The sequence below is a fragment of the Echiichthys vipera genome, assembly GCF_963691815.1.
Source record: "Echiichthys vipera genome assembly, chromosome: 8".
In the NCBI taxonomy this organism is placed as follows: domain Eukaryota; kingdom Metazoa; phylum Chordata; class Actinopteri; order Perciformes; family Trachinidae; genus Echiichthys; species Echiichthys vipera.
In genome coordinates, this window is record NC_139833.1 from 15806164 (window position 1) to 15831455 (window position 25292).

General features: G+C 43.0%; 1 protein-coding gene across 6 annotated transcripts in view; it reads left to right on the plus strand.

The window, feature by feature from the left end:
• The window catches only part of kif13a (kinesin family member 13A), a 41169-nt gene that overhangs the window by 14028 nt on the left and 1849 nt on the right, over positions 1–25292 (plus strand). Inside the window, exons 4-39 of one of the 6 annotated variants that reach the window (XM_083918136.1) lie at positions 1558–1618; positions 2405–2497; positions 3479–3659; positions 5481–5568; positions 6102–6236; positions 6370–6482; positions 6662–6773; positions 8764–8976; positions 9109–9219; positions 9303–9437; positions 11099–11229; positions 11511–11597; positions 11684–11859; positions 12649–12868; positions 13959–14121; positions 14230–14373; positions 14472–14621; positions 14804–14968; positions 15623–15796; positions 15942–16093; positions 16319–16451; positions 16632–16778; positions 17315–17347; positions 18231–18330; positions 19186–19312; positions 19403–19458; positions 19553–19677; positions 20253–20429; positions 20543–20635; positions 20762–20914; positions 21008–21085; positions 21187–21237; positions 21317–21404; positions 21524–21675; positions 22571–22756; positions 23477–24638. In XM_083918136.1, coding sequence (XP_083774262.1) covers positions 1558–1618; positions 2405–2497; positions 3479–3659; positions 5481–5568; positions 6102–6236; positions 6370–6482; positions 6662–6773; positions 8764–8976; positions 9109–9219; positions 9303–9437; positions 11099–11229; positions 11511–11597; positions 11684–11859; positions 12649–12868; positions 13959–14121; positions 14230–14373; positions 14472–14621; positions 14804–14968; positions 15623–15796; positions 15942–16093; positions 16319–16451; positions 16632–16778; positions 17315–17347; positions 18231–18330; positions 19186–19312; positions 19403–19458; positions 19553–19677; positions 20253–20429; positions 20543–20635; positions 20762–20914; positions 21008–21085; positions 21187–21237; positions 21317–21404; positions 21524–21675; positions 22571–22756; positions 23477–24638 — 5665 coding nt within the window. The remainder of the gene's footprint in view (positions 1–1557; positions 1619–2404; positions 2498–3478; positions 3660–5480; positions 5569–6101; positions 6237–6369; positions 6483–6661; positions 6774–8763; positions 8977–9108; positions 9220–9302; positions 9438–11098; positions 11230–11510; positions 11598–11683; positions 11860–12648; positions 12869–13958; positions 14122–14229; positions 14374–14471; positions 14622–14803; positions 14969–15622; positions 15797–15941; positions 16094–16318; positions 16452–16631; positions 16779–17314; positions 17348–18230; positions 18331–19185; positions 19313–19402; positions 19459–19552; positions 19678–20252; positions 20430–20542; positions 20636–20761; positions 20915–21007; positions 21086–21186; positions 21238–21316; positions 21405–21523; positions 21676–22570; positions 22757–23476; positions 24639–25292) is intronic. The other 5 variants (XM_083918139.1, XM_083918138.1, XM_083918137.1 and 2 more) reach the window with 5 other exon arrangements.

Sequence of the window (25292 nt, forward strand, 5' to 3'; positions counted from 1 at the left end):
CAATTTGTTGCGCAGTCACACCCTCATGCTGGACAGGGACAGACCAGAGCCCTAGTAACCAAACCAGCCCTAATTGAGAATGATGGCACTTTTGTTCCTTTGAATGGCACCCTCTCACTCGTCTGAAGTCACAAGAGGAGGTCTTGCTTTCAAAGCATTCAGTGATCTCAGTGCTTCCCATGCTGACTGTGCAACCAGTGGTTCCCTGACCAATGGAAATGTTATTATGATTAGAAGGTAGTTCAATTATTTGGGGTTATTCGTGTGGTGGGAAAGTGGTTCGGCAGAACAGTGACAGTGCACATAAAGCAAGGAGTAGTAATGTGCAGCAGTGTTGTGCTTGCTCTGCAGGATGACAGTGCACCTGCAATTGTTCCCGCATTTCAGAAGAAATCTATCTAGGAGGAATATATATTTTTTAAGAGTGCCCTGGCCGAGTTAGGCAGCAATAACGATGAGTTGCAGAAATTTACCATGGGAAAGATAACACAAAATATGCCACAAAATCAGGTGAGATTATAAATTCATCAATAAACCTTCTAATACAGTCTTGTAAAGGGTTGCATCCTAGAAACAACCTATATGGCCCTGTTAAGAAAAGTGTTCAAAACCTTAAAAAGGGAGTCAATTTTAAATCTGATGCTACACAAAAACTAATGATGCATCATAGTCAATATTTTGGCTAATCTTTGACATATCCAAGAACGATATATATATATAAAAAAAGGGGGGGGGGGGGGGCAGAAATAACAACAGTGCCATCAAGTAGTAAATAAAGGGTAAAAGTCCTCAAAATGATTGAATGTTTGGCAGTTTTGAGCAGGGTTGAAGTTGTTTAAGAGATTGATGTAGAAAAAGTAGAACAAAACTATTAATCTGTAATGTTTTTATAGGAGGTCTTGGGAAGTCCTTAATGAATCACAAGGGTATTAAATTAAAGTGATGCTTGATACGTGGGGCTTTGCAGCATATACCGTAACAGGAGCTGTTCTGCCTGTGAAGAGTTAAATGAGGCTGCTGCTCTTTCCCAGAGAGCATCCTGTCTCTGTGTCATCCATCCAGAGCTCATGCAGGTGCCTGGGAGACACAAGGGGTCTCTGCTGCTGAAGCCTGAGTTGTGAAACTCCAGTGCTCAGGGCTGAGAGCCAGCCCGCACCATGGAACAGCTACAGCCCCGTTTCCTTGGAGACGAGGGTCACCGGGTGCTGGAATTTCTTCTGGGGAGCGCTGACCCTGATTTATGAATTCATTTAACTCTAGCCGCTATGACCAAAACTCTGGGGCAGCTAACAGTGGATTTGTGCAGACAGTCATGGCTCGGTCTTAACGAGCATTACCTCGAACAATACTCGGTTAGACTTCCCCTCACTCACTCAGACAAGCTCAGTCCTGCTGATTTACTGCAGGGTGGCACGGTGGTGCACAAAAAGCCTGTTTTTTTTTTCTACCACTGAAGAAGTAAAACCACTACTAAGGAAGATCAGGTTGTGTTTTACTGTACACGCTCGGGCAAGTGTGAAAAGTGTGTTTACATTCCCTGTGCTGACTCCTCTGCAGGTGTTCGCTTTTGACCACTGTTTCTGGTCCATGGACGAGTCCAACGTTCCCAAATATGCCGGTGAGTCATAAATGCTGAAACCGATCTTTCACTCACCACCAAAGAACTCAGATCACAGCCCACGTAAAGGCCCACTGAGCTTTGTGCAGCAATAGCACGGGGAAACTCCCTACTTGATGGAAAGCTGTTTTTGCATCATCCAAAGCAAAGTGGGGGTGTGGGTAATAATTTGCATTTGAGGGAACACATTAAGATATCCATTTGAGTTATTCGCCTTTGTAGTGTCTCAAAACAATACAACCATCACTGGATTTGTATATATATATAGACACTTGTTTTTGTATCATTATGTCTCTAATGAGTGCAACACAGAAAAGGTTACAGCTATAGTTTTTGTATCATCGAAAGAAAAGAGGTTACCACTGCCCGCCCGAGGCAGATTTACATGATCATTGTGCATGTTTTCCTTGTCATATCACTGTTGTTTTGTGATGGAAATGTAATGCTTACATCTGCTTTGTGCTGAATCGACAAGGCAATCTGTTCAGCGAAGGGCTGCCTCAAGGGCCCAGGCCAAAGCTTTATTTAGCTTGTTAAACAGCTGTCCCATTCAGCAGGAACACGACAGCGAGCAACACAGGATTTCTCTGCACAGCCTGAAATTTTCTACATGACTAGATGGGAATCTGTCATCTTTCATGAATTCTTATCCTTCCTGGCCCTTGTTGATACATGTATCTGTGTTAATGTCACTAATTTAGGGATACAAACCAGACAACTAGTACTTATATATCGGAATGGTTTATCTGTTTACCAAAATCTCCATGGTGATTCTTTGTCTAAAAGGTCAAGAGGTGGTGTTCAAGTGCCTTGGAGAGGGAATACTTGAAAATGCATTCCAGGGATATAATGCCTGCATATTTGCCTACGGACAAACAGGTAACTGAAAATCCAGACGAACTCTGCAGTTACTCTTTTTTTGTTGTTATTGCTAAGTCCATTACATCATGCAGTATTTGGAGCACTTATAAATAATGAGTTGCCTCTATTATACTTAAGTCTTTAAGTATATTTGTAGGTCAGGATGTCTCCAGATGTGGAGGAAGACTTGTATTTCTAACTACACTGGTGAATCACTTAACTCATATCCTTCCTTCACCCTGGATCAAATTAGCTGCCTTATCCCACGTCCTGTCTGCGAGCGAAACATTTGGTAAAGAGACACAGCTACTGAAACGTTTTGAGAGAAGAGCCTAATGTTTCAGTGGCCCTCTGATCACCTGATGTAAACCTTCTCACAGGGTTTGTAGTGATGCACTTCGGTTCTCTTGGATTTTCCTCTGTGCGAAAAGAAACCGAATCAAGAGGGGAACAGTCCCAAGTTTACAAGCTCATCAACTGATAGAATAAACAAACTAAAACTGGGAAAACATCCTTAGTCTAATCAACAACCCTCATTTTAAGTGCAGTGCGTTGGAACGTCGGTTGGTTGGTTTGCTGTTCTGGTCCAGACGAAAATATCTTGTTATTTTTAATGTTAAAAATAAAAAATGTGCACAGACATTTATTGCTCCCAGACCATGAATCCTAATGACTTTGGTTATCATCTGACTTATACTTTTGGCAACACCATGAGGTTCACGTTTGTGCTTCTGCGCTATTGGATTGATTGCCAAAATTTAAATTTTTACAATCATTCATGGTCCTCAGAAGATGAAATCTAATCGATTTGGTGATCCCTTGACTTTGCATGTAGTCATGATATGTGTCATCTCATGATAAGTATTGCTATTTTTCTGCAAATTGGTTCAAAATGATATAGCGAAATAATTTCTTAGGTGGCCATAGTAGAGACATATGAAATACAATTTTACTGTTATTTGAAGCCCTGCACTGTGTGACTCTATAATGTCCATCCAGGTTCAGGCAAGTCCTTTTCCATGATGGGGAACGGAGAGCAGCCGGGTTTAATCCCTCGGCTCTGCTGCTCGCTTTTTGAGAGGGTCCACAGGGAGGAGAACGAGGGCCATACTTTTAAGGTGGAGGTGTCCTACATGGAGATCTACAATGAGAAGGTCCGTGACCTGCTTGATCCCAAAGGGTGAGTCTGAATTGAATGAGCTAATACTCTGGCGCAGCTGGTGACATTTTCTCATGCTTTTCTGCAGTCTTGATTCACTCCAACTCCAGCACGAGCTGTGACCTCTCCCCCAGCTCCCACTTTGTGTTAGTTTGCATCTCTGTTTATAGCTCTGTTGTGTCTAGTAGCATGAATGGGGTGGACGGCGACAGAATGATGTGAGTAGGAAGCTCGACCCAGTCATTTCCTGCGGAACAGTGGCCAGCATCGTGCTCTGACACCGCTGCATTCTTCGCCTCCGTGGTCTGATGTGGGTTGGCAGACAGACTGCAGAGGAGAGCGAACTGTGAAAGAGCGTGTTTCAGGGCACATCTGTTAGTGCAGCCGGGAGCAGGAGAGCGGTCAGAGCAGCCTATGAGCCGAGCCCAAGAGCGGGACTACAGTGGAGTGCTCTGTGTGCTGCAGATGTCTGAAGATGCAGCCAGAAACATTTTGATGGCAACTTCCTCTCGCTTATATTAACACGCCTCGCACTATCTTTGTCTATTTGCACTCTGTGATGTTTAAGTAAAATAGGGTCTCGGTCACACACATACACACACGCATCGCAATGACGTTATCAATGCGCGTGACGTGTTACGGCGTAATGTCGATGGACAGGCAAGAAGCATTTGCGCAAGGCCCAGGCAGTGTGAGTACAAACGGGCTGGCCAGCGGGGGGAGAGGGAGGGGGGGACAAGTACCCTAAAGCCCGGGGCGAGGTGCGGAAGGATAGTGTGAGTGCGCCCTAAGTGACTCTTACTGATCTATAGTATTTCTCCTCAACACATGGCAGGCAGCCAAGTAAAGATGACTTTCAGTTTACACACCTGCATCATCTATTGAAACACCTACCTACCCTCACTTTAAGTCTGCCATCATCATATCATATCATATCATGTATATTATTAGGATCTGGGGGGCGGGGGGGTCATTTCAAATGTCAAAGTTATTGACAAATACAAATAGTTAAATCAAAACAGCATAATAGTCGGTGAAAACAACTGCACACTGAGGTGAAGCAGGCAGTAAGGGTGTTCATCTTAAGTGTGATAATTTCAAGTGTTTGGCACACAAAAACTAAAGGCAGAGGAAGGCTGGAGTAAAGAGATGGAGTAAAGCATTATTTTGGTTGCTCTTTGATAGGATTGTTTTAACGATAAAGCACAGCCAACCTTGCCCTTTTAAGAAATTCAGAAAATTCATACTTGATCTATTTTTTTCATGTGTAAACTTGGTATCAAAACCCTGTTTACATTTGAATGCAGCTGTAGTGCATGTTGATGAACAGTTAATCAATTCAATACTGCAACAACATGTGGGCCATTCCGTTTCCACAAAAAAGTAATTGATAACAAACGTTGTTTTAAACTATTTCTGCCAGAGATATTTATGCTATTTTACGATATCCATAAATACTATTCTTACCAGTTACCAATATGAGGCCTTTTTAAAAAAAATGGTTTTGAATTACTGTTCCAAGAGGAGGGTAAATGTGTCATGTGAGCTTTTCAAAACCCTGAAGCATTAATTTAAATTTTTATTCATTCTAATCAAAGCCTCAAGGTCAGAGGAGATGCTTTTAGCTTCTATAAAGAGAGGCCATTTGTTGAGCGTGTTACACGGAAAAGGACGTCATAAAGAGAGGAATGTTAAATCTTGTGAATGTGAATCATAAAATATCCTGTTGAACAGTTTCTTCATTTTTCTTTTTGCACATATGTCCCTAATTTTTAAATGTTATTCCTCCCTTTTTTCTCTCTTTCTTTCACTCATTGTGTTGCTTTTTCCCTATTTTTTAAGAAGTCGACAGTCCCTGAAAGTTCGGGAACACAAAGTCTTCGGTCCGTATGTGGATGGTCTGTCTCAGCTGGCTGTGACCAACTTTGAGGTGCGTCTTTCATCTTTCTGTCATCGCACCATCGACCAGAGGCGAATCTGAATCCACCCTGTATCACTGACCACAGGCCTCATATTTCACATACGCGAAAAACATGATTTATAGCATCCAGCAGAAATGTCTCTATATCACATCTCCAGTCATCAAGCCATTGATTTACATTTGGAAAAACTGTTTAGTTTCACGTCTTCCCAAGCGCAGAAACTGTAATGACACAAAATTCCTGATGTGGGATGTAGTCATGGGGTTTCTTGTAGTTTATATGCCAAGCCTTGGCAGGGCTTTCCTTAATTAAGTTTAAACATCTCCACCCTGTTCCTCTGTGCTCTGCCTGGTATTAGTGCAGTGGTTTTCCCTCAGCCTTGGCATGCTGCCTGTTGGTACCCAGCTAAATCACATGGCATACAGCCATGTGTGAATACTTTACTGTTATCATAATGATGCATGTTCAAGTTTGACCTAAATCCAGTGAAAAGTGTTCAGGTCGCATTTTCTTTTATGACCACGCCCTCTGTATTTTTTAGGACATTGAGGTGTTGATGTCAGAGGGGAACAAATCTCGCACGGTTGCAGCCACCAACATGAACGAGGAGAGCAGTCGATCACACGGCGTCTTCAGTATAATTGTCACACAAACGCTTTTTGATCTGAAATCCGGGGTCTGTCTTTTCTTTCATTTCAGCTATTTTTTGCAATCAATTGTGCCTCTAATTTACTGAAACTCTTTTTATCCTGTTTGTCTTGTCATGGGTCTGACTGACTGTGTGTTCATGTTGTGATGGTGACAAACAGAATTCTGGGGAGAAAGTGAGCAAGATGAGTCTGGTCGACCTGGCAGGAAGTGAGCGAGTGTCCAAGACCGGAGCTGCTGGAGAGAGACTCAAAGAGGGCAGCAATATTAACAAGTGTGTATATTTTTTCATATGAAAATCCAATTAATAATTTTAGAGATTAACATGGTGTGTGTGTGTGTGTGTGTGTGTGTGTGTGTGTGTGTGTGTGTGTGTGTGTGTGTGTGTGTGTGTGTGTGTGTGTGTGTGTGTGTGTGTGTGTGTGTGTGTGTGTGTGTGTGTGTGTGTTGTAGATCTCTCACCACGTTAGGCTGTGTGATTTCTGCTCTGGCTGATCAGTCTGCAGGAAAGGGGAAGGCCAAGTTCGTGCCATACAGAGACTCAGTCCTCACCTGGCTACTGAAGGTTTGACCCTGCCTTCTTTGTTACTTGTTATAATGATATGTGGTTGTTCTAGGTGTGTGACTGAAAGACAGTGGTATTAAAAGCTTAAAAAGTGGGTTGGTCTATCCTATACATGGCTCTCTTAGACCTTTCCCAGTTTGTTTTTTCACAGCCACATGAAGGAGAGTGAAATCGTGTTTGTTTTGAAGTGTCAGTAATATAGCTTGAAAAAAAGAAATAAGGCTACACTAGAATTATGAAAAGAATATACTTTAGATGCCTCTATTATCAACAACTACAGACCAATTTCAAATCTACCATTCATAAGTAAAATAATTGAGAAAGTTGTACTCCAACAACTAACTCACTTCTTGGCTTCTACTGGCTGCCACAACAACCTCCAGTCAGGATTTAGACCTTTTCATAGCACAGAGACGGCCCTTATTAAAGTTATAAATGACATCCGTCTTAACACAGACTCTGGCAAAACTTCAGTACTAATGCTATTGGACCTCAGTGCTGCATTTGACACTGTCGACCACTCAATACTTTTGGACAGGTTGGAAAACTGGGTGGGGCTCTCAGGCACAGTCCTAAAATGGTTCAAGTCATATCTACAAGATAGGAACTATTTTGTTTCCATTGGAGACTTTGTATCAGAACAAACCAACGTAACATGTGGAGTCCCCCAAGGTTCAATCTTGGGGCCGACTTTATTTAACATCTATATGCTCCCACTAGGACAAATCATGCAAAATAATAACATTGACCACCATTGCTATGCCGATGACACCCAAATCTATGTAGCGCTATCACCAAATGATTATCGCCCCATAGATCTACTGTGCCAGTGCATTGAGCAAGTCAAACACTGGATGTGCCAGTGGATAAAACTGAGATAATTGTTTTTGGTGCTAAGAAAGAAAGGTTTAAAGTCATCCAACACCTTCAATCACTGTCCCTGAAAACCTCAAATAAAGCCAGAAATCTTGGGGTTATTATGGATTCTGATTTACATTTCGACAGTCACATCAAATCAGTAACAAAATCGGCCTACTATCATTAAAAAATGCAAGACTTAGAGGGCTCATGTCAGCTCAAGACTTAGAAAAACTTGTCCATGCCTTTATAACCAGTAGACTAGACTACTGTAACGGTCTCCTTGCAGGTCTTCCCAAAAAAACTGTCAGGCAGCTACAGCTTGTTCAGAACGCTGCTGCTAGAGTTCTAACAAAGACAAGAAAATGTGAGCACATTACACCAATTCTTAAATCATTACACTGGCTTCCTGTACGTCAGAGAATTGATTTCAAAATCCTCCTGCTCACATATAAATCACTACATGGTCTAGGGCCGAGGTATATCACTGATATGCTCCCACTACATAAGCCTTCTAGATCACTAAGATCCTCTGAGACCAATCTGTTAGTGGTTCGCAGAGTAAACTCAAATCAAGGGAACGCATCTTTCAGTCATTATGCAACAAACAGCTGGAATAAACTTCCTGAAGATGTAAGACTTTCACCCACTCTGACCACTTTTAAAACTAGACTGAAAACTTTTATGTTCACCTTAGCTTTCTGCTAAATCTTCGCACTTTTAACGTCCGCACTGTTTTGATTATTGTCTATGTTTTTATTCTCTTTGTCTTTCTGTAATGCATTTTAATTCATGACATGTTGTGCTGTGAAGCACTTTGAGTCTGCCTTGTGTATGAAAAGTGCTATACAAATAAAGCTGCCTTGCCTTGCCTAGAAATACTTGAAACAAGTTCATTGGCTTAAAAGACTCCTTTGAGGACTTAAGTTATTTAATAATCTACTGCCCTGGAAAAATGTATCATATTTTACAAACATATGGTTTGAACATAAAACCTCAATAAACAACATAACTAGATATTCCAATTGTGTAGTGGAAGTATAAAGTTGTTCTTTGTTGTTTGCAATATTTGTGTCTAGACTGAAAGGCTTTAGCAGCTCTGCATCCTTTCAACATTTTTTCTTGTCTTCAGGACAACCTTGGCGGCAACAGCAAGACGGCCATGATAGCCACAGTGAGTCCAGCGGCTGATAACTATGAGGAGACTCTGTCCACGCTACGCTACGCTGACAGAGCCAAGAGAATCGTCAACCACGCCGTGGTGAATGAAGACCCCAACGCCCGGATCATCAGGGAGCTCAGGGAAGAGGTGGAGAAGCTCAAAGTTCAACTCTCTCAGGCCGAGGTAAGTCAAGGGACTGGGTGGACCGAAGATCTTTACAAATTCTATGAATTAATTCCTGCCAGACTTGTCATAAATCACGAGAATATCCATTTGTGCTGATGCTAGTTGTTTTTTCCCATTATTCCTTTTAAGTCACTGAAGGCTCCTGAGCTGAAGGAGAAACTGCACGAGTCTGAGAAACTCATTCACGAGATGACAGTCACCTGGGAGGAGAAACTGAGAAAGACAGAGGAGATCGCCACTGTATGCACATCAGTCCTAAACACACTCAATCGCAATCAGCATGTTTATACGAACATCTACACAGCTATTATCTTTGTTTACAGGAACGTCAGAAGCAACTGGAGAGCATGGGCATCTCTCTGGAAACATCAGGGATTAAAGTGGGTGAAGACAAGTGTTTCCTGGTCAATCTGAATGCTGATCCTGCCCTAAATGAGCTACTGGTCTACTACCTGAAGGTAACAAAAGTTTTTGCTATGTGATAATGCAATACTGGCAGGATTACTAGTCGCTAGTCCTGTGATTTTTGAAAACAGTCAGGAAGCCGAAGCAGGAAAAGCTAAAACTGAGGTACTGTAAGATATTAAATTAAGTTTCCTTTTAGATAAATGCTCTGAATGAACCTTTGTCAAGGTTGAAAGTAAAATAGTTTTCCGTCTGATCCATGGGTGAATGAGGTCTAGCAGCAGAGCTCTGTGTTGTTGTTTTATAATCCTCATAAGTCAAAAATAACCTGATTGTTGATGTCTTTATTCATGGTGCGAAAGCCCCGTAAAAATCGACCTTAATCTGTTCTGTGTGAAAGTATTCATGAGAAAAACCACAGTTCGAAGGAAATATATTAACTGCAAATTAATTGAAAAAGACTCCCTCGATGTGCAAAGGCCTTTATACAGTCGACTCATATTAGGTCTATGTAGACTTGTCACAGTAGGTTACACAACCTTAGAATAGGTGCACCATTTTAACAATGCGCGTACACTCATGCATGTGTGTCATAGGTGCGCTCCAGTAGTAAAAAATATAGCACTACACCTCTGGTCTTTGTGTAAATCACCCTTCATCTTTTTCACCCTTGGACGTTTGTTTTCTACTGGTTGCAGTGCACCGCATGAAACGTCACCAACATAATTTCAGGTTTGCAGTGCATGCGTTAAAGGGGCTATTAACAGTAAAATGCATTTATGAGGACTTTTCCAGTGCATACTCACCAGTCTGTGTGGAATTTATGTGGTTCTAATAAAGTCTGAACCTGCATCTGTTCCCCTTTAGTTTCAACTTAAGAAGCTTTAAAAAAAGATAAATATGGAACCCAATAGATGCAAACTTGTTTTGTTTTAATGGCACCAATAAATAATTGTGTGGGTGAAAGCCATGAATGGACGACCTTTGCGACATTTTGCCATGTTATTCTTGGCAAATGCTGTAGTTTTTTTGTCGATAGTAGCTGGAGAAGTCACATATCCAAAACGTCTTGTAATTGCCTAAGTTTGCACAGAAGTTCTCTTAATAACTGTCTCATTTTAGGGATTAGTCGCTGCCAAGAAGCCGGTTAGTTACTTAGTCATTCACTCCCTGGCATTACAGCATATTGTTAACAACATAGACCCATTACGTTGATTAAAATTTACCGTAGACTGAGGCCCATATGGTGCCGTGATCCAGATGATGGTGTGAGAACAGAGAGGAGTCCAAAAAGAGCAGGTCTGGACTAAGCAAAGCACTGAAGTGGAAGCGTTAGTCGTTAGAAAGCAGCCTGTGCAGTGTACAGAACAACAGGCCCTTGTCTGGCCTCGCAGGCCAGCCTGGCATATCAATGTGGAATGACTATGGTAATGTGAAATCGGTTTGTTTGCTGCAGGGGTAGGACATCCTCTGGAAGCTGGAATGTTTGTTTAACACCCACTGCAATGCGAGAGAGTTTTTCCACTTAGGTCTGATTTTTGCTTCAGTTTTATTTTTGTTTTTGAAGTTTTAGTTTTTTTGCGATTGACAATACTCTTCGTGCTAATTGGTTCAATAAACACATTTTTTTTAGGTGTATGACCTAAATCCTGGAACACTGTAATTATTTTCCAGATCTGTCATTATCCTTAATCTGTCCTCCACCTGTGTGTAGGAGCACACGCGTGTGGGCGCGGATACATCTCAGGACATCCAGCTCTTTGGGATCGGTATCCAGCCGGAGCACTGCATCCTGGAGCTCTGCCCAGACGGTGACGTCACCCTAATGCCCATAGGGAATGCCAGGTGAGCAACTGTACAACTACCACCAACATATTTTCTATCTGTCTCTGTGTATCCCTCCTCCCATCCTTCCTTCATGGATGACTGGACCTCAGTGTTTCACATGACCTCACTGTTCAGGAATCTATGATCTGAAGCTCCTCGCTTTGATATCAGAGCCATGTCTCCCTCCCACTACAAGTGTATTGTTCCTTCTTAATTAGTTTTCCTTGTTTAAACATGAAGATTATAATGCCGTCTGACATCTTCATTATCAGAATTAAAATTTCTCTGTTTTTCAACAGGACCTGTGTGAACGGAACAATGATTGATTCCTTGGTGCACCTGTGGCACGGAGATCGGATCTTATGGGGGAACAATCACTTCTTCAGGTATGAGAAGCATCACAGTGCAGCAGCATTCAAATGAAGAGTCAAACTAAAAAAAGTCACTGACCGGAAGTCCCGTTGCTCTGTAGGATCAATCTGCCCAATCGAAAGCGGCGGGACCGTTTAAAGGAGCTGGAGAGAGCTTCCCCCAGAGAGAGCTTCATCGAGGCAGATGTGGAGACTGCCAGCGAGGCCTCTTCTGAGCAGGACTACAGCTATGAGTTTGCCCAAATGGAGGTCATAATGAAGACTCTCGGAAACAACGGTATAATTTGGATAATCTGCCTTCTGAAATCAACATGATCCTTTAGGCTTTCAGGCCACAGCTGTAGACATACTTATTCCACTTTGGTTTCTGAGCTTACAGTTTGTTCCAGCTACTCTGACCAAATAATAACCGATTTTTAGAAATGCCATTACTGTAAAACAATTCTCGGCTCTGTGTTCATATCCATATCTTAAATATAGAAAAGCACAATTCTTCCATTAATTACAACAATCGGCTGATTATTTACTCAGTGAATTGTTGCTTCAATATCTTGAATCGTTGGAGTCGGATACAACTGGAGCTGAAGAGGGACGAACAAAAGATTGCTACCACAGCTGTGACAATCAATTAGTGCTCAAAGTCATGACTATATTCATCATCAATTAATCTTTTGATTCCTTTTTCTTAAAATGGTCAAAAAATGCACATCTTAATGTCCTAGAGCCCTAGTGGACATCTCCATATTGCTTCTGTTGTGTAATCAACAGTCCAAAATTATATATTCAATAAAACTAAAACGATAAATCAAAATAAATGATTTATCAAAACAGCTTCTATCTATCTGTCAAATGTTTCACTAACATTAACAAAGCTAGAGTCCATGAGAGGAATTCCAACTTGAAGCACTTATCAATGATACTGTGTGCTGTGGTGGTTGCTGTATGGTTAGTTTTCATAAGTCCTACCCTGTTCCTGTACTGAAGAAACTTTGCCCTGTGTTGTTCCTGTTATAATCAAGACTTGTGTATCAGATTGTGAAATGTGTTGTTTCTCATCTCATCTTAGACCCCATGCAGAATGTGGTCCAGGTGCTGGAGAAGCAGTACCTGGAGGAGAAGCGGACGGCTCTGGAGGAGCAGAGGGTCATGTACGAACGAGAGCTGGAGTCGCTACGGCAACAGCTGTCTCCCGACAAAACGCCTCAACACCACCGCAGCAGCAGCGAGCGCCTTACGTTCCCGACACACGCACCACACGGAAAGCTGCGACTGTGGACAGAGGAGCGGTCAGTGGAATGCATTCACACACCCTTTTGTACATTACAGGGAGGACTGGAAAGCGAAGATATGCTTTGCTCTTGTGCATGTGTGTGTGTGAGTTGAAGTTAGTGTGGTTGTGTGTATGCGTGTCTCACTAGGAGTTTGTCAGATTTTCACGCAGTCTGAGTCACTCAGCTGCTGCAGCTTTATCAGTGAGGCAGTTCCTCCTCACCTTAAAGGCATAGTTTGGATTCTTTTGAAATGGGGTATCAGGTGCTTATCCATAGTCAGTGCATTACCTTTCCTGACAAAAGCAGTGCTTTAAAAATGGTGCAGGATGGTGCCGAGGAAATTTGCCAAGAGATCATCAACACTAATACAACACCAAAACCTTTTTTTGTGATCAGGTTTTTTTATTTCCTTTATGAGAAGGGATTCACAAAAATACAATTCTAGTGGTTAGTGACACCTAAACACCCCATCTGCTCACCGGCCCACCCACCACAACCAACCCCTCACAAAAAAAATGATCAAGCCATATGGGACAGTAAGTGGATAAATAAATAATAATAATAATAAAAAGAATATATACAATTTTGTTTTAAATATATATATAAAAGTACTACTATGTATATTGTTATTATACTGCCATTCCACCCTTGGAATTTATTTAGGCCTATTTGATTCCTTTTTATTTATTATTACTATTAAATGTGGGTCAAATATGTGAGATAGGATTGTGACGTCGTCTTTATGGTTTTGAATGAATAGTAAAAAATAACAATATTAAAAAAAAAGAATTATTAGAATACACTTCCACTGTGTTTTTTTTTTTGAACATTCTTAATCCGGGTTGTCGAAAGCTTACATGCATATCAGCATGTACTGTATTATTCTGGATGCCCCAACATTGTGTTAGTAGTTAGCTGATGTTTGTATAATTGATTGCTAGCTAGCTTCAGCCATTTTAGCCAGCGGTTTTGGCGGTAAACTCTAGCCATTATGGTTTGTGAAAATACTAAAAAGAGAGCTGTGTGTGTGTGTGTGTGTGTGTGTGTGTGTGTGTGTGTGTGTGTGTGTGTGTGTGTGTGTGTGTGTGTGTGTGTTGTGTGTCAGGGATGAGCTTTTTCGTCAGAGCCTGTCTCGACTCAGGGAGCAAGTCGTGAAAGCTAACACCTTGGTGCGAGAAGCCAACTTTTTGGCAGAGGAGATGGGCAAACTGACTGACTATCAGGTCACCCTTCAGATTCCTGCGGCCAACCTGAGTGCCAACCGCAAGGTCAGACCTCAGCAAACAAACGTACAAACGTTATCGCGTTGTGTTTCAAGTGGTGAATATCTGCTGAAATATAAGTGTCTAAATCTGCTCACCTCTTTTTATATATAGCGTGGAGCGATAGTGAGCGAGCCGGCCATTCAGGTGCGGAGAAAAGGGAAGGGCACCCAGGTGTGGACCATTGAGAAGCTGGAAAACAAACTGGTGGATATGAGAGACCACTACAGGGACTGGAAGGAAGGCACAGAGGAGATGGTAAGAAACATAGGATCAGAAACAGGAAATAAAAAAAAAAAAGAAATTGAATATTGAAACAGGATTATTTAGGTGTTTCTCTGTTTTTTTTACCCCAGTATAACAAGGCAAACAACAAACACTGTGATCCATTCTATGAGGCGCAAGAGAACCACAATCTGATAGGAGTGGCCAACATTTTTCTGGAGTGCCTTTTCCATGATGTCAAACTGCAATATGCTGTCCCCATCATCAGCCAACAGGGAGAGGTAAGGGTGCACCAACATAACCAGATTAATACACAGATAAATTATTCATGGTGCCGCGTTCAAATACTCTGATTACATCAGGTCCACATGAAAGGATGATGCTCATAGATTTAAAAATGTAGATATTTGGTGGAATTGTTTTTGAATGGAGGTGATGATGTCTCCCTGCTCTGTGTGTGCAGGTTGCAGGCAGGTTGCACATTGAGCTGATGCGAGTGAGTGGAGCCGTACCAGAGCGCCTGTCTGGGGGAGACGACTCGTCAGAGAACTCCAGTGAGAGTAGCTGCTTTGAGGTGATGGACACCAACGGGGAGATTGTCCACATGGCCAAGAGGCTCACCTGCAGGGTAAAAGACACTTGTCACTGGATTTGCACAAAGATGGATATGTTGGAATTTTAAAGCCCTATTCAGACAGGATTAGTTCAATGTGGAGATGTGGGGTACGGTCATTTTTACCAGAGGTTTTAGTCCTGCCCCAATGTGCCATGTCAGGAATTATTCCAGAGAAAAATATGGCAAATTTTACCTTCTGTAAAATATGCCGGAAAAAATACCCTAGGTAATACTAATCCCGTCCAAATACGACCCTCTGTAAATAATATGTCATATGTTATATCATATGTCAATAAGTAGTTACCGCGTTTTTTGGAGCATGGAGGCATCACTCATCACTTTTTATCAATAATATCAATCACATAATTTTTTATCAATTATGTCCTTTAGTTTCATGTTTAGTTAGTTTTGTGATATCAGGAAGCTACATTACATGCACATGGCGACAGGGAGGTGACGGCAGCACGTAAATTTGAGTATCCCCTCCCAGAATACAGGGATTTCTTAATCCTATGTAAATTGACTATTTAAATTACAGATGTCCTGAGACTATTTTACCCCACGCCCCAACGTTGACCTAACCAACTTCAAATAGGGCTTAAGAGTATTGCTTAGTACAACAGTCCATCAACAGTAATTCATCTTCATCCTGTCTCTTTGCTGCAGGTGCGGATCAGGGAAGCCACAGGTCTGCCGCTCAACCTGTCCAACTTTGTCTTCTGTCAGTACACCTTCTGGGAGCACGGTGAACCCACTGTGGCTCCTCCCATGGTCAGCCCGGACAGACCTTCCCCCCGCAGCCCAGATGCCCAGTTTACTGTTCAGTTTGATCACTGCAAGGTGCGTGAAACTGAACTGTTGGTTGTTTCAACTTGAGGTTGTTAATGCCATACCTTGAAGCATTATCATTTTAAATCCTGTAACGTGAATTACCTACTTTTATTTTCAAATCAGCTCCCACTACAAACATCTTATCTTTGTGCAGGACTACGTTGTGCATGTGACAGATGAGTTTTTGGAGTTTATATCAGATGGAGCGTTGGCCATAGAAGTGTGGGGTCACCGCTGTGCTGGGAACGGACGGTCGCTCTGGGAGTTAGATGCACTGGAGGCCAAGACCCAGACGCTCCGGGACAGGTAATTACATGGTGCAGTCCCACTTTTCTCACACACACACACGCACACACACACACACACACACACACACACACACACACACACACACACACACACACACACACACACACACACACACACACACACACACACACACAAACACACACACACAAACACACACACACACACACACACACACACACACACACACACACACACACTGATCTTGGCTGTTGTGTGTTCTAGGTGGAGTGAGGTGTCTCGCAGCATCGAGCTGGTGATCTCCATCCAGGAGCTGAATGAGCAGGGAGAATACTCATCTGTGGAGCTGCATCCTGGAAAAGACATCAGCACAGGAGGAGTCTTCCAACTCCGACAGGTCAGAGAAAAAATTATGAGCAAATTTCACTTTAGGTCAGACTGGCTGTCCTACATCATACACACACGCGGATCATAACTAAGGATGTAATTAGAAACAGCTGCGTACGTGTAGTACTTTGAGAGTGCAGCGCTGGCAGCAGCATTCTGATGATGAATTATGGGGATTTATCCAAACCAGGGTCACTCCAGGAGGCTGCAGGTGTGCGTGAAGCCGGTCCAAAACTCAGGCACTCTGCCTCTGCTGGTGGAGGCTATGCTGTCTGTCTCTATCGGCTGTGTGTCTGCGCGCTCCACCAAACTGCAGAGACCACTCGACAGCTACCAGGTCTGTGAAAACACCTATTGTGTGAACAAAAATAAGATGATGATTTGTATTTAACTGATTCTGTGTTTTGGGAACAGTATGCTTGTTTCATGCCAGTGTTATATGATATTATGCTGATTTAGCCAAAGTGTGTTTAGTCTACCCTGGTTTCGTGCCATGACTGGTTCATCTTGCTAGCTGGCAGTAAGTCTAGGGAAGGCCAAGGAATGTACAAACTCATTAGTGGCGTGTCTGTTCTGTTAACATGCGCTGATGTGCCTTGATGTAGAAAGGAAGCGACAGTTTGATAAACTCCTTTTTTACATTTTCTACATTTAGAATCTTTTTTTTTCTTTTTTTTAAATTACACTCTGGGGCTGGTTATTGTTTTTAAATGCATTCATCACTAAAAAAAGCATAAAAACATTGACATAAATTCACCCTCAATAAGATTCCTAGAAAGTTACATGAGCAGTGAATAGTAAGCTATAAGCTGTCATGTCAGGGCTTTTTTTCCTGGTTCCCCACATCTGACTGAGTGTGTTCTCTCCTGCCAGAGAGAGGAGGAAGACGATATGGATAGTTATCAGGTACCCTCTCAGTCTCCTGCTGCTCCTCCCCCTGTAGCTCACTCTGCAGCATGAAGGAAACCAACTTCATCATGTGTTTTGCGACCAGGCCTGTTGCCGAGGGCATGTGAGGCGGGAGGCGGAGGGCTGTGCCAACGAAATGAGTGCTTTATTAAAAAGCAGCTGCACATGTGGATGATTTCTGATGCTGTAATTAGCAATCACACCAACCATTCTTTGGCAGTCCACTATGCAAAGTACAGTTCCACCCATGGCTGAGCTCCCAGCCAGCAGTCTGTCTGCCCAGGATCCTGTCCCACTCTCTCTTGCCTTCCCCTCAGGTTCCTGCACACTAATGCTGCTGTTTGCTTGTCACTACTGAAGAGCTGCAGGAATAACAAGCTGAATCACATGGGTATTGCATGGCTGCATGATTTACAGTACAATGCATGGTCAGAAGCGTAATAAGGTTGGCTTTGAGGTCCTTTGGTTACTGTGGACACTGGTTCCCTCACAAAGTGATCTGCTGTACATCAAGGTAGGTCTTTGGATGGCTGTGGCTGCATGTGAGGACACTTTAGTGTGTGCATACAAGTGTGGCAGCGTGTGTGTGTGTAAATGCATGTGTGTCAGTTGAAAGGGGTTAAAAAGAGGTTTTATGTGTGTGTGTTTTTGAGAATTTGATCATAATTGTTCAGAAAAAAATGCACCATGGGACCTTGAAACTTAAATTAGCTTTCACTTAGCTTGGCTAGCGTGTGTTTTAAGGCACAGTCATGGTACTCCCTCATAAAAATCATCCCTGTGCACACTCACCTTGCCCTGTTTACACTGCACTGTGCTCTGCAGCACATCCTCCGCCTTACTGAGCCAGCTGACGCTGATTCTGGTCTCCTGTTTCCAGGAAGAAGATCTCAACTGTGTTCGAGAGCGCTGGTCGGAGGCCTTGATCAAACGTCGGGAGTATCTTGATGAACAAATCAAGAAAATCATAAACAAACAAGGTGAGCACATTCCATACACAGAGAATAATAATAATAATAATAATGATAAAATCAAAGTACAATCTTGATACAAATCAAACGTAGAGTACAATTTCAGTTAAAAAGCATTCATGCAAGTCTTTAGTGGTTACAGTTGCTGCAAATCTTGAGTTCTTCTGGCAGTTTGTTCCAGGAGTGGATAGCATAATATCTAAAAGCAGCTTCACAGTATTTTGTTACGACTCTGGGAACTGTTAGCTGACCTGTTCCCGATGACTTCAGAGGCCTAGAGGGTTCATAGGGAAGAAGTAGGTCAGAAATATATTTAGGCCCAAAGCCAGTTCATCATTTCTACACAACCAGCAGTAACTTGAAGTCAGTTCTATAAATGACTGGTAGCTAGTGCAGAGACCTGAGGATTGGTGAATGTATGTAATATAAGGAATTCTGCTCTCTTAGTCTTTGTGAGAAGTCTAGCAGCAGCATTCTGGATGAGTTGAAGCTGCTTTCTAAAAGAGAGACCAGAGAAAGACCATTACAGTATTCTGGCCTACTTGAGGCATGACTCAAGGCTTTAATTTGTTTTTCTAGATCCTCTTTTGATATGTATCCTCAAAGTCTCCATATATTTTTTCAGATGATAATAGGCTGACTTTGTCATTGAGTTGTTATGGCTGTAAAACTGAGATCTGAATAAAAAATAATAAGATTTCTGAATTGAAATGAACCCCAGATGAGTCTCAACTTTTAGCCTTTCTTTTCTGTGTAACAGCTACCACTTGCTGAATGACTTGTATTGTGGCTGTTGTGTGCTGTCTGTATTTTTGTCTCTGTGTTGTTGTGTGATGAAACCTCTATCCTCATTTATGTATCCAGAGAAATCAGAGGAGGATATTGAGCGTGAGGCTCGGCTGGTGGAGCAGTGGGTTGGCCTGACTGAAGAGAGAAACGCAGTGCTTGTGCCTGCGCCTGGCAGCGGCATCCCTGGAGCTCCTGCTGACTGGTAAAAACATGAAACACACTCCCGTGCATTTAACTCTCATTTAATTTTCAGTCCTTTGCTTTTTTCACCTTTTAACCTAACTCCTTGTAGGACGCCATCTGCAGGAGTAGAAGCTCACATCCCAGTACTTTTCCTGGATTTAAATGGTAAAGCAGACACAAACGGTACATCAACCCATATACTGTATTTGCAGGTTCCTTTTAGGCCTGTACAAGCACTAACTGTCTCTCATGCCACCAGCGGATAATCTGACAGTAAATGAACAGCTGACTGGCCCACATGCCGCAGGAGTTAACTCTATCCTGCCGAAGGAGCATGGAAGCCAGTTCTTCTATCTGCCCATCATAAGGCACAGTGATGAGGAGGTAAGCAATTGTTTTGATTTTACTGCCATCCTGTGGCCAAAAAGGGAACTCTGGGAAACACAAGTGCTCACAGAGATGGTTGTGGTCTTGGTTTTTCTTAAGCTATGTGAAATTAAGTATTGGCCTTTTCCTTGCTTCATCATCAACTAGTCCGGATGTATGGATTTGGGGAAAATCACATGTCATGTTTTGTAGAGATACATTTAGCATAAGCAGTTTCACAAAGGCTCTTTAAAGAATTATGCTGATTTTACTTCTTTTATTGTTGCTCAATGTTATTTTTTCTCCAATAATCACACGCAGACAAGAGCACTTCAGGGAAATATTTTTCCCTACAATTATGTGCATTATTGAACCATTACATACTCACTACATGTAATTGTGCGGCATCATGCATGGAAACCTAGCTTTCAAAGAAACGTCTCTTCATGTTTTCTTTCATGTTGCACAGCAACGCTAACCATACAGTAATCACCACCCTCTTTACTGTGTTGGATGGTGATTTTTCTGCTCATTGGCCAGCTGCTGCAAACCCTCTTTCTGCCGAGCTACATTGATCAAACAAAATTCCCTAGGTATCGGCAGTGTGTTCCTGGGACTCATCCATCCATGATTCTGTGCACCTCAACCGCATCACATCTCCGAACGAACGCATTTACCTGATCATCAAAGCCACGGTGCAGCTCAGCCACCCTGCCTCCATGGAGCTGGTGCTCCGCAAGAGGATCGCCGTCAACATCTACAACAAACAGGTCAATACAAGAGGGATCAGATTTAATCAAAGCAGTGTCAGCCCATAGTAGATGTGGGTGTTTGCAGCAATGGATTGTGGTTTGATGATTAACATAGTTTTGTTTTTCTACAGAGTTTCACACAAAGTCTCAAGAGACGGATGTCCTTAAAGAACGCGCTTTATTCCTGTGGTGTGACTTATGAGATCGTGTCCAACATACCAAAGGTGCAACATGTTTATTCTACCTGTTTTTGTATCTTAACGCTGGCTGTTTTATGGATGGGTGACATATAACCAGTTTGGTGTTTATCTTCATCATCCATTTCTAAGTTTCTTCTCTTTCCTGTTCAGGCGTCAGAGGAGTCAGAGGAAAGGGAAACCTTGGCCCTCATGGCAGCTCGCGGAGACAGCGAGGAGACTCAGGATGGAGAAACCTACATAGAGAAGTACACACGAGGAGTCCTGGAAGTGGAGAACATCCTCAGCCTGGAGAGGCTACGACAGGTATTTTATACAGTATACTGACATACTAAAACACAAATAAAATCCGATTGAGTGACATGTAAAGAAGTGCCTGTCTCATTTTTTCCTGTAAAGGCTGTAACAGTGAAGGAAGCGCTTTCTACCAAGGGGAGACACTTAAGGAGGAGTATCAGCACACCAAATGTACAGCATGTAATGAATACATCACTCCCTGCACTTCCCACAGAAGCATATGGAAATAATTGTTATAAGATAAATTGGAAACTTATAACACATTGTTTCTTACTTTCCAGTCTCCATGTAGTAAAACAGACCTGACTGGTTGTGAGAATGAAGACTGTAAGGTAAGTCAGTTTCAGACAGAGGGTGAATACAGGTATATTCAGACAGACAGCATGAGAAAAATATTGTGTTTTGTTGTAGGACCACTGTGATCATGTGGACAGCACCAGCTGCAATCCCCCGGAGGGCTCGCTTTCTACCACGCCCGTCAAAAGTAAGGAGAATCCAGGTAAACTACAAAAACATGTAGCAGCTACACTGTGTCCTGGCTTTTTTTTGTAGGAAACATTTTTTTGTGTGTGTGTTTGCTTCATTATGACGGGGTTACCGCTGAATGCTCTCACACAGGTTTGGTCCCAGAGAGCCCCACTATCTTCAACTCCAGCCCCTTCAAGGTCCTCTCCCCTCAGCCACCTAAGTTCCTTAAATCCCTGCTGCCTGTCAAAGAGGAGAACAAGGCGAAGAAAGTCCTGGAGGCCCGGCCACTGCTAGGACAAGAGGTAAGGAGAATGAATGCGCTCTTTTTCTAGAGTGGGGGGGTTTCATGTCTTCGTTTTTGACATGTTGTTCCTGCATAGCCTCATTTTGTCAGTCCTCTGTACCCCATTTATTACATTTTACCATGTCACTTGCATCAAATTTCATTTACACAACATGATAAATATATTCATATTGACAACGATTACTAAGTATCCGAAGCTGCCTGATGATTTTTGTGAAAATGGCTTTGCTTTTGCTTGAGTGGCCGAAAGAAACTGACTGCACCGTCCATTGTTTTTATGTCCCTGTATTTAAATGAAAGATGATAACGTACTTACGAGAGCATGAACCAAGCTGGAGGGGAGCCACAATGCAAAATTAGACAAAGCCATGCTATAAAGTCTCATTCCTGATTTAGTTAATTGATAATTTGATTTTCTCTGATCGTTTGTGGCTGTTCCAACCATTGAAACTAACCTTGCATTTTTTGTTTTTCATCCGTGCTTGAAGTGGACTAATGGGGATGCTGTGGTCAGGAGGTAGAGGTTTCTAGCTAGCAGCGAAATGGTTCAGAAAGCAGCAGGATTAGAGTGTATGACTGGGGTTGTACATAAAGAGCTGCAGCGGATAAAAATGGTCTCAATATTAAAAAATAGCAAAGGAGTAGATGTTTGATACGGGCTATATTATTGTGTGGATATGAGATGATGAGGGTCAAGAGACTACAAACATGTCACAAGAAGTGGTGGTGCAGTTAAAAAAAGTACAGTTATTCACATTTAAGATACTTCAAGCACTGTTGTTATGTGAAAAAAATCATACTGCATGGCACTAACTGTGTAAGTGGCCTGCCCAGCTCCATGCATGCTGTGTGAATGTGTGTGTGTGTGAAGTGTCGTTCTGACCCATCTGCAGAGCATGCGCTCATGTGTGGACAGCCCTGCACTGCTCCCCCCTCCCTGCCCCTGGCGCCGACCCAGGGCAGGCAGCGAGGGCCACTGCAAGCCTTCCACCTCCACCTTCACCCTCACCTCCACCACCACCACCACGACCACCACTCCCAGCAGCAGACAGCTCAGCCACACACTGCCACACAATGTTGTAAGTGCTACACACTCTAGCACACAGCGCTCTGAGGGTTACTGTAAGAGTTTTACACACACACAATGCTCCCTGCGTCACACTGAAGTGACTCACACTCACACTGCTGTAAGTATCGCACTTAGATGTGTACACACTCTGCTTTAAGGTTACACATAAGCACTTTTAAACCAGTCTCTGTGCTGGTGACAGTACATATGAACTGACAGGATCTCCATTGAGGAACAAACACATGGAAGAGACAACAGAAAACAATGTTTTTAGAAAAATACAAAACGAGAGAACTGAACTTTTGTTCTTCACTAATGAGGACACTGTCCTACGTATGTTAATATTGAGGCTTAAAAAATCAAGAAACTATTGTACAATTTGAGAGAATTACAGCCCTGATTATCATAATTTCTTAATATACCAAATATTTTACTCCTCTAACAATATGATACACTTCTCTCAACCCCAACATCACCAGTGCTCAACAACCATATGTAAACCCACACGAGTACAAAGGTACAGCAGAAAGCACCCTAAAGCAAAGTTAAGAAAACAAAGAAAATGTGCCAAATTCTTCATATGTTCATTGCCCATTATCACAGTGTACACCATTTCTCATTGTCCCTCGCTTTAAAAAGAGTGTTTAAATATGCCAATGCTCCATAGGATGTAGCTGACATCATGTCTGGTGGGATGTGTCTTTTGTCCTGCTGCTGTTGTTTTGATCAGCAGGACTCTGAGGACGAGGAGACAGACGTGGACATGATTCTGAATCTCAATAGGGGCCTGCAAGACCACAGCGGCTTCCAGCCTTACATCCCAGAGGACTTTGCAAACTTTGAGATCTACAACGCCACTCTGGAGAACCAGGAGGGTTTTTTATCCTCCCGGTCTGACTTGAAGGGAAGCCGATGCGGGGGCGGAAGTGGAGAGAGAGAGGTGCCTCGAAGCCCCACAGCCAGCAGTTGTACTAGTGGCTACTTTTCACACAGTGCCTCCAACGCTACGCTGTCTGACATGCCTTTCAGTGCTAGCGAGAGCTCTGACCACCTCAGCTGCAGCTCCAGAGACCCCCACGACTCACTCGGCTGTGCCCAAACCAAAAGTGTGTCTGCGGGGAGTGACACCCAGCAGCCTCCTCTCTCAGCAGCTGGGGTTCAGGAGCTGCTCATCCACCCAGCCTCCTCACTCATCAGTATTCCTAATTGCAAAGACAAGCAGCAAATATCATCTCTGCCGCGCAACTGTGTTCTCAGCGTCAGCCAGGAGTTCACTGACTTTAAAGGGGCAGGCGACACTATTGGAGACAGTGATTTAGCACATTTTACAAAAGGATGGGAACCAGAGGGTTTGGATATAGAAACATGTGATACTGGCAATCAACACTCCCTTGATGTCCCTGGTATTATTTACACATCTGTTCCAGAGGACACTACAACTGCTACATGCAAATGTCCAAATAATACAGGCTCTGTTAGCATAGCTGTGTCCTTCCCTAACACGACTGGAGTTTGCACTTCAGCCAGAGCCCCAGTATTTGTGCCTGACAAAGTCCCAGTTCAATCTGCAGCATCACCATCCCCGGTCACACTTTTATCTACATCCCCTTCCTCCTGCCCGACTCCACGAGCAGGAGGAGAACCCCCAATCGAGGAGCCGGCCCAGGGAGATCTGCCCCACGGGAGTCCCTGTCCCAGCCCGAACCCCAGCAGCGCAGAGCCCTCGGGAGATTCCAGCGGAGATGAGAGCACCCCTGTAGCTCAGCTTCCCGACTGGATGGCCCCAGGGGAGCAGGTGTGGGTGGGGAAGAGGAGAGGAACAGTCCACTATGTCGGAGGAGTGGAGTTTGCTAAGGGGATCTGGATTGGTGTGAAGCTTGACATGGCAGTGGGTGAGTCCTTTTTTATTAAAAATAAAATTGACAATTGCCTGGTAGCAGAGTATGACAAATACATATATTTTATCATGGGACAATTTTAGCTTGACAGATGTTGAGGTAATTTAGAAATAGGGTCGTCATTTCATAGTTTATCCACCAGATAGCGCTTTTAATGTTCCACTTATACGTGCAGTCGGCAACATTTTTTTGATCATATTCACTGAAAGCAGACTGTCAGGTACAGTTTGCGCACACGCCACGTCATTCATGCATGTGACAATATAACATGCAAACGCCTCAAGGTGGACATACGCTAAATGATGTTAGCAATTGCTATCAATGAGTAAGTTAGCCAGCTTATCACTGTGTAGTGTGTACTCCATGCCGTTTAACGATGAGAGAAGAGACGGGCACGTTCACAGAAATCTGGTGCACATGCATTGACAAGAACTCGATGGGAGGGAGCGGAGGAGCACCGAGGTAGTGGGGGAGGGGCATGAGGGTTGTAAACATTTGAAATTTGACAGAGTCAACTCGAACTGCCAGACTGGCCGACTGCAGCTTTAAAAAATGTCAAGTGTTTGTGTCTCGGGTCAAGCGCAGATCACGCCCATCCTTACTTAGTACATACAGTATGTTAGTCACAATTCTTATGAAGTTTAAGGA